This window comes from Urocitellus parryii, chromosome 1, assembly GCF_045843805.1.
Source record: "Urocitellus parryii isolate mUroPar1 chromosome 1, mUroPar1.hap1, whole genome shotgun sequence".
Lineage (NCBI taxonomy): Eukaryota > Metazoa > Chordata > Mammalia > Rodentia > Sciuridae > Urocitellus > Urocitellus parryii.
The window spans coordinates 250089174-250098665 of record NC_135531.1 but is presented as its reverse complement, the minus strand read 5'-3'; the positions used below and the strand labels follow the sequence as shown (position 1 = coordinate 250098665).

Here is a 9492-nt window from a genome sequence, read left to right as displayed (position 1 = left end):
CGTGCGGTGCCTAGCCACTAAAAACTATTTTGTTTGCGATGCTGGGACCAAACTGAGGAAACTAATTTTAAACAGGTCTTAGAATCTTAGCAAAAGCCCAAACCAAGCCAATTACTAATTCAGAGCTAATTTCACGTTGGTGGTAAAGCGTTCTTTTAATGGCTGCAGTTAAAGAACAGAGCTATTTTGTATCCAGCTTCCCTCACTTTACTAGCGTTCAAAATCCCAGTTTTTAATGAGCTTGGACGGGACTTCTCTCCGGTTCTAACCCCCTTGGAAATCCGAGAGACCACCTGGCGCCTGCGCATAGTGCCGCGCGCGTGCCCCGCCCTTCGCGCATGCGTGCCCTGCCCCGCGGCCACGACGCCTTTGCCACGTCATCGGTGTTTTTGGGTCAAGGGCTGCTGCTGGGATTGTCAGCTCCATTTTGTGGTCGGTGCCCGTCGCAATCAGCTGTGTCTTCCGGAGGTCGCATTGCAAGCTTCGTCTCCGTCGGCTTAGAGTCTCCAGCAGGACGGTGAGACTCGAGGCGGTGGAGGGAGTGTACTAGGCGTCCTCCTTGTATGTCGGGGGCTGCCCTCTTTTTGTTTGCCGGTTCTCCGGCTCGCTGCCTCCTATTCCCGCACCCCAGAGCTCCATAAAGGCAGCGCGCTCGTACCCTCTACCGAGCCCTTTGCTGCCAGTTTCTGTTTGCGGGGAGTAGCGATGGTGTTTGCCTGCCGCGCGCCCTGTCAGGGTCCGCTCGGTAGGGCGGCGGCCCGCCGAGCTCGGGCCTGCGGTGCCTGCGCCCGAGTCCTAAGATGGCGGCGGGGTGGAGGCCAGGCGTAGCACTGTCCCTGGGAGGCGCCGCTTGAGATTCTGGAATGTTCCTAGGTCGCCCCGCTGTGGGCGGAAGTGTCCATAGCAAATGGAGGGGAAAAAAAAATAGTTGACTCCTGGTGGAATAAGGGCAGTCTCAAGTCTGGTTGACTCGTAAAGAGTATAGAAGGCCCTCTACCCTTAGTGGTGCCCGAGAAACCGAACTAGGAGCCCGAGGGAGGAAAGAGCATAGAATGCACAGTTTGTGTATTTATGTGCAAACGTGTTTATATGTACATGTTTCTGTTAGTATGTGTATGTACACATGTGGTTTTTGTGTGTGTGTATGTGTTCATACACTTTTTGGCGGGGGCTCAAACGGGCCACCGCACTTGGCTTGCATGTGTACTTGTTCTGGAGACACGAATAAAATTTTAGCAAAGTTAAATTGGGGTTCCTCAAATTCCCTTACTACGCCTCCTCCCATACACAAACTTTAAATAAATCTGGGCATGACATGGACAATGCAGAATGCTTGTGAGTAAAGTTCACAAACTTCAAAATATGGGACAGTGCAATAATTTTTTAGCAATTTCTGATTAAAAGGTTGTAACAAGTGAATTTGTAAAGAGTTATATACTGTTAAAAGTTACAATGTTAGGACTGGGGTTGTGACTCAGTAATAGAGGGCTTGCCTAGCATGTTTGAGGCACTGGGTTCCATTCTCAACAAACACCACATAAATAAATAAAATACACTGTGTCTATTACAACCAAAAATATTCTTTTTAAAAAAGTTAGTGTTAGATACAATCTAACTGGGATGATTTTGTCTTTTATGTAGATGAGACACTCGAAGAGAACTTACTGTCCTGACTGGGATGAAAAGGACTGGGATTATGGAAAATGGAGAAGCAGTAGCAGTCATAAGAGAAAGAAGAGATCATATAGCAGTGGTCGAGAGAACAAGCATTGCAAATACAATCACTCTAAAACATCTGATAGGTAAGAAGGGTGTCTGAATATAAAAACCACATTTTTATGGTGATAAAACTAGTGTTACCTTGTGGTTACCATTCCTGCTTCCAGTGAGATTTTTGATGGCTTCTAATGTGTAAAGTTGCGTGTTTGGAGGGGGAGGTAACTGTAGGTCTGGGGCTGTAACTAGTGGTGGAGTTCTTGCAGTAGCATGCATGAGCACCACAAAATAAAAGCTAACTAGGAATTTAACAAAGGTTAGTATTGGCAGAAAATAGAAAATATATTTTTTTTCTAGCTATTACATGGAAAGCAGATCTATAAATGAGAAAGATTATCATAGTCGACGCTATATTGATGAGTACAGAAATGACTACAGTCAAGGATGTGAACTTGGACATCGCCATCGAGATCATGAAAGCAGATATCAGAACCATAGTAGCAAGTCCTCTGGTAGAAGTGGAAGAAGTAGTTATAAAAGTAAACACAGGATTCAGCACAGTACTTCACATCATCGCTCACATGGGGTATGAGCTGTTTTAAAACATTTGGAAATTTTATTTCCCATGTGGAACAGGAAAACTTGAATTTGTGTTTGAGAAAATTCTGTTTAAGATAAAGCCATCTCAGCTTTAACTTGGAGGATTATTTCTATTTGTACGTTGGATAAAATTCCAGAAAAGCAGTATGTTTAATTCTGTAATAATAGATTTTACTTACTAGTTGGCTTCTAATTGTCATTTCAATGAAAATAGTGAAGGTAACATAAAAGCAATAACAAGATATTCTGAAAGGTTTTTTATAGTACTTCAAGAATTCTGCTTTGACTTGATAAGTTCAAACATCACAAAAAATAGACATTTTTGTGTGATTGATGATTAGATGTACTTTTTTGTCCTAACAAAGCATGTTCTGTAATCTTTCATTAAACAAACTATAAAAGATTTGAACTTTATGGGTTATGTATTAATTTGGTGATAGCTCAGATGACATTTAAAATACTGTAGTGTTATCCTTGTATACCAATTCTTTTTTCTTCCCAAAACTAGGACTTTGGTTTTATTTACTATTCTGATATTTGTTTTCTTAGATTAGCTAGGAAATCTTAATTTGGCCACAGTCTACTTTAACAAGTAAATATTACATCCTACAATTTTGGAACATTAAATTAGGACACTAGAAACTTAAAATTATGTTTCAGTGTTTCAGTGAATGCTACAACTAAGCATTTTTTTTTTTTAAAGAAAAACAATTGTATTTATGTTTTGTTGCCTTACCACTTTGAGTATCTTATCTGAAAATCTGTTCCTTGCCATGTTTTTCTCCTGTTAACATAAACTATGTGCCCTGTGAATTTCTGGGGACTGAATTTGAAATTGCTCCTGCCAACCGTTTGTGGCCTGGCGTGTATCTGAATGCCTGAATATCTCCCCGCTGAATGAATTTCGTATTCTGCCCTGAATTCACTCGGGTATATTGATTGGCTGGATGATCTTGGTGCCGCCCACTTGACGTTTCCAGAAGAGTCACCGAAGGAAAAGAACCAGGAGTGTAGAGGATGATGAGGAGGGTCACCTGATCTGTCAGAGTGGAGACGTACTAAGTGCAAGATGTATAGAATATTTTTCAACACTTATTAACTTTTCAGATAGCATAATCTATATAGATTAAGATTTCAGGGATTTGGAGATCTTTTTTTTTTTTTCTTTCTCTATTTTCTTGTTTTTATTTTGTTTTTCCATTTCTTTTGGTGGGGGGGGATTGTGTTTTTGCTTTCTTTAGAAATTTAATGTTATGCAGAACTTCCAGAGCAGTAAATCAAGTTAATGAAGTTAGCCTAACAATGAAATTAGACCTAAAACTAGTTGTATTTTTTTGGTGGTGTTGACCAATAAAATATAAATATCTAGCAATAAGGAAATTAGTAACATGAACTAGAATAATCTTCATTGATAGCATTTATTATGATAAGTACTTTGTTTCCACTTTTTGGTGTAACTGAGATTCATTTCTCTCTCCTAGATGAAATTGTTGATACTTTAGGTGAAGGGGCTTTTGGAAAAGTTGTGGAATGTATCGATCATAAAGCGTAAGTTTCCTGTGCTGGGATTATACTTGAGAAGCTTGCCAGTGTAGAAAAGTACTTTATATCATTAAGCTGTTTGGGCTGGGGTATCTTGGCTTGTTTATGAGAAACTTCTAAAGATATTGTATTTATGTTGTATTTAAGTATTATATCCAGCTTCTGGGCTGGCGTAGCGTTCCTGGGTTTAGTCCTCAGCGCCAGGGAAAAAAAGGGTATATGCAGAGCTGGGGTTGTGGCTCAGTGGTAGAGCACTTGCCTTACATGTGTGAGGCACTGGGTTTGATTCTCATCACCACATATAAAGGTCCATCAACAACTAAAAATAAAAAAGGATATATGCAGCTTTTGGTTCCAGTTCAGGCTGAGATCATAGTTTGTTTTTGAAAAGTGTTCATATGTTTGTCCTACCAGGCTTAGTTATGGCTCCCCCTCCTTGCTCCTTTTCTCTTTTTATAATAGTGTTTCTCAGCCTTGGTTTTACATTAGAATTTTGGAGTTTTTTTTTTTTTTTTTTTTTTTTTTTTTTGTCTCAAATCTTTTCGAGGTATTTGGTTTACTAGGAGCCTCCATTTTTAGAAAGTGCCATCATTCATTATGATAACAGCCAGGACTGAGCTGATAACTCTTCTGTATTAGGATCATAATTATTTAATATTATATATATATCCTTCAAACTGCTGATTAAAATTTATTTTCTTGACATCTGGATTGTAGCTTAATGGTAGAGTGCCTGCCTAGCATGCACAAGGCCTGGGCTCAGTTTCCAGCATCTCAGTGATATTCCCCCTTCTAAATGGCAGAGCTTTTAAGTTTAAGGAGACTTGGTAATGTTCTGAGACCTAGCATTCTTTGCTATGCCACCTTATCGTAACTTATTGATAACCTAACCAATTCAAAATTTGACAGAGGTGAGTGAGTTTCTTTAGGAAGAAACTGCTTTATATACTTTTGTTTTGAGTCTTAGTTGGAATGCAAGTTAAGGTGGCATTATCACCGTATACTTGTTAAATTAGAACTTTTCTTATTGTTAGTTGGTCCTGAATGGTGATCTCATGAAAGAAGTTTGTGTCATTTAGTATGTATTGGCATTACTAATTCTACTATGTTCAAAGACCATAGTTGCTTATATTGAATCATATCATAGAGTACTTAAACAACAAGTTTAAGAAAATAAAATTTAATAGGTGAGATTAAAACTAGTTAAAAGAGAATAATAGAAAACTGAAATTGAATATCACATGTATCTTTTATTATTTCCTTTTTGGTGCCCTTTGAGGTTTGAAGCACATCTATCATTTTTTAACTTAGATTTATTTTCTCTTAACAGGGGAGGTAGACATGTAGCAGTAAAAATAGTTAAAAATGTGGATAGATATTGTGAAGCTGCTCGCTCAGAAATTCAAGTTCTGGAACACTTAAATACAACAGACCCCAACAGTACTTTGTAAGTAGTAAAGTAAAACTTGGAAAATGGCCTAAGGCAGATTTGAACTGCAAGGTATACTCAACCCTTTTTTTCATGTTACAGCCGCTGTGTCCAGATGTTGGAGTGGTTTGAGCATCATGGTCACATTTGCATTGTGTTTGAACTACTGGGACTTAGTACTTATGATTTCATTAAGGAAAATGGTTTTCTGCCATTTCGACTGGATCATATCAGGAAGATGGCATATCAGATATGCAAGTCTGTGAATTGTAAGTTCTTGACCTGTCTTCCAAAAGCTGTGAGTTTGAGACCAATGCCAGACTGGTCTGGATTTTTAAAAAAACGAGACCTAAACATGTACAGTTCTTTGTTAATTAAAAGGAGAGCTGGGTAAAGTAGGGAGATTGAGAGGCAGGAGGTCAGCTTGAGTCCAGGAGTTTGGGGCAGCTTGGGTAAGATGAGATCCTATCAAATAGAAGGAGAGGGCGAATTGGGTAGGTAAGTAGTAAAGATTTACTTGATTATAAGATGTTAGTCTACAGCATGTGTTTAATTTGACAAATGATATTATCCAACATAGTTTATATTGAACACTGATTAAACTGTTTCCTAAAAATATTATTAACCTTGTGCTGTTGGTACTTTTTTAAAAGGGTAGTACCTTTTAGTTTCTGGTAATTTTTCTAGCTGATTAAAATTTTACTGATTGATTATTTGAGTTTGCAGGAAATGCATCTGATTTTTACTATAGAGTTGGGGAGGTCAAGTTGTTGGGTTTTTTTTTTCTCATTATCAGGTTACAGTAAAACTTTTGTTTCATTTTCAGTTTTGCACAGCAATAAATTGACTCACACAGATTTAAAGCCTGAAAACATCTTATTTGTGCAGTCTGACTACACAGAGGTATATAATCCCAAAATGGTAAGGTTTCAATGTATAATCTTCATAGTTTAGGGTGAATTTTTTTGTTTTGTTTTTTTATTTTGTCTTCATAACTGTCATTTTATGATTTTCAGAAACGTGATGAACGTACCTTAATAAATCCAGATATTAAAGTTGTAGATTTTGGCAGTGCAACCTATGATGATGAACATCACAGTACATTGGTATCTACAAGACATTATAGAGCACCTGAAGTTATTTTAGGTTAGTACTTGTTAATTATGCTCTGAAAACGTGTATGTTTTGAAGCTGTTGTAAAAATTCCGTTTTAGGTCTTATTCAATATAGAACTTTCAAAAAAATCTTTTTTAAGAATCAGTATTACAAAATACACTAAGGATTTTAAGCTCTGTGACTCAGTAGCTCTCAGACTTGCACAAGTAGCTTAACTCTTTTGGAATTGGTTGCACATTTGTAGTGAATTCATGTGTTGCTAAATGATGAGAATATGTTCTGAGAAATGTGTTGGGGTGAACTCTACACACTAAACTGTATATTATCAAGCACAAAAACTATGATGCAATCAAGAGATTTAGTAAACAGGAGGTGTATGAGGCTACTGTCAGCAAAACACTGCATACTGCTTTACAGCAAATATGTATTTTTGTGGTGTTGCTAAACTCATAAATCAGTAACATAGTTGTTAACATTGCCAAGTATTGAATCATAAATTTGCTACACTTTTCAAAAGCTGCCCGCACATGAATGTTTCCACCAGAATTATATAACACTTGAGCAATGCAAGTTGTGCCTTGATGTTCGAACAGCTACGTTATTTGGTGGTAGGAATTTTCCATCTTCATTGTAATCCAGTATCTTTGCAGCTTACTGTTGACCAGAATCATCATTCAGTGCATGTGGTAGGGCTTAAAAATGTGTTTCTTTAATGTATATTATATCCCAGAGAATCCGTATGTTTAACAGTCTCTTTGCATGGTCCAGTTAGCTCCTGTTTTACAGGTTAAGGCGTTGAGGCCCAGAAAAAAATTTGATAAATTTAATGGTCCCATAGTTAAAACACTTGACTTGAACCCAGGTGTCTCCAAAGCCCAACCAACCTTACATTAGATGATTCCTTCTAGTTCACTGTATGTGTTCTTTTTCAAGAGAGTATTGAACTTGTTAATAACTTTTTGGGGTGGGGGTACTGGGTACCAGGGACTGAACCTGGGCAGTTTAGAGACAGGGTCTCACTGAGTTGCTTAGCACCTCGCCATTGCTGAGGCTGGCTTTGAAATTGTGATTCTCCCATTTCAGCAATGAGATTACAGGCGTGTGCCACCATGCCCAGTTATTAATTGCCTTTTTTTCCCCCCAGAATAATGGAAGTCCTTTATATATTTCTCAAAAAAACAGGAAGGCAAATTTTAATTCCCAATAATACTTTTTATACTGCATATATGATAGTAGAATGCATTATAATTCTTATCACATGTAGAGCACAATTTTTCATATCTCTGGTTGTATACATTGTATACTTACACCAATTCTTCATTAATTGACTTTTAATATCTTTAAGAAATAAGTTTTTTCTCCCCTAACATTGTGCTTTGTTTTGCAGCCCTAGGATGGTCCCAACCATGTGATGTCTGGAGTATAGGATGTATTCTTATTGAATACTATCTTGGGTTTACAGTATTTCCAGTAAGTTATGATTTTTCAGTAGTTTTACACTAGAAGAGTGTGTATTTATAAGAATAATTTAAGGTTTATATATAATTTTGTGATTTATATCATCTTCTTATAAGTGATTATCCCTGTCCATTTGAGGAAGTCATTGCCAAGCTATTGGAAGTTGTTATTCAGGGTTGTTTTTCACACACACACACACCGTGTAGTCACTGAAAAGTATTTTTGGGCGCTCATCTTTGTTGTACCTTCTACTCATGTCCTGACTTAGAAAATTAACACTGATGTTAAATGAGAATAGTGCGCAATGTGTATGCAAAGATAGTTAACAATATTTTGTTTTGTTTTTTAAGACACATGATAGTAAGGAGCACTTGGCAATGATGGAAAGGATTCTTGGACCCCTACCAAAACATATGATACAGAAAACCAGGTATGTTTTAGTTAATTAAGAGGTAGCGGGGCTGTGGGGGCTGAGGATATAGCTTAGTTGGGTAGGCACAAGGCCATGAGTTCCCCAGTACCTAAAAAAAAAAAAAAACAAAAGGAGTGCCATCCTTTTTATAACTTGGTTAATTGTTTGGATGAGAACTTTAGTAAACAAATCACACTAGTGCATTTTCAGTTAAGTAATAGATGACTTTCGTGGGGAGTGGATAACTCTGTACCTTAGCTACATTTTAAACCTCTTAAAAGCATTGATCTTTCTAAAGTGTAGTAAATGGTAGAACCAATCACCTTTGCTAGATGTTTTTAAAGTTTCAATATCAACATAAATAATAAATTGATCTTGACTCGTTTTTAGGAAACGTAAATATTTCCATCATGACCGATTAGACTGGGATGAACATAGTTCTGCTGGCAGATATGTTTCAAGGCGCTGCAAACCTCTAAAGGTAAGTTTGGGATGTTGCTTAAATGATCCAAAACTTGACATTCCCCCTCTTTTTTGTTACAGATTTATTTTGATGCTAGTACTGAATATCCAGGGCCTTGTGTTCCACTCTCCAGTTCTTGATGGAAAAATGAAATAAATGGTAGTGGAAAAGGCTGTTGAATATATTTTTCTTTTCCTTTCAGGAATTCATGCTCTCTCAGGATGCTGAACATGAGCTTCTCTTTGACCTTATTCATAAAATGTTGGAATATGATCCAGCCAAAAGAATTACTCTCAAAGAAGCCTTAAAACACCCATTCTTTTACCCACTTAAAAAAAGTACATGAATTTATCTCTCTCAAAGAGATCTTATAGACTGTATCAGTCTAGTTTATTAAATTATTTTGTACAGCTTTGTAAATTTCTTAAGTTTTTTGTATTGACATTTTGTTTCGATAATTTGATTTGTTAATTACATAGCTAAGTAACATTTTCCAGTAATTATAAAGTGATTTATTCAGAATAAACTGCTATTGAAATTCACATGAGAATCTAGAGTTTGTTATTAGCACTGTTTTTCTTCCTACCTTTGTCACTTTAAAGAATGAATATTTCTCTTCTTGGCTACTTCCTTGAGTCTTTGGAAATACTTAGCTTTATTTTCATTTTTATGGGTTGCAAAAATTGGGACTTAGGCCATCCTTTCCTTACTACACATGAAACAAAATTAAAGGGCACATTGGTTACCCTAGAGGGT

General features: G+C 37.1%; 1 protein-coding gene across 3 annotated transcripts; it reads left to right on the top strand.

The window, feature by feature from the left end:
- The first annotated feature begins 172 nt into the window (after positions 1-172).
- On the top strand, positions 173-9254 carry Clk1 (CDC like kinase 1). Of its 3 annotated transcripts, XM_077803106.1 has the most exons (13): positions 173-517; positions 1642-1802; positions 2074-2302; positions 3297-3387; positions 3798-3864; positions 5189-5305; positions 5390-5556; positions 6114-6208; positions 6304-6433; positions 7791-7873; positions 8212-8291; positions 8664-8754; positions 8939-9254. In XM_077803106.1, the coding sequence occupies exons 2-13, from the start codon at positions 1642-1644 to the stop codon at positions 9080-9082; spliced, it is 1455 nt and encodes a 484-aa protein (XP_077659232.1). In that variant the 5' UTR covers positions 173-517; the 3' UTR covers positions 9083-9254. The 3 variants fall into 3 exon arrangements, with proteins under 3 accessions (XP_077659232.1, XP_077659234.1, XP_077659236.1); XM_077803108.1 differs by lacking the exons at positions 173-517; positions 2074-2302; positions 3297-3387 and having other exon boundaries at positions 1708-1802; XM_077803110.1 differs by lacking the exons at positions 173-517; positions 1642-1802; positions 3297-3387 and having other exon boundaries at positions 2279-2302.
- The last annotated feature ends 238 nt before the right edge of the window (positions 9255-9492 follow it).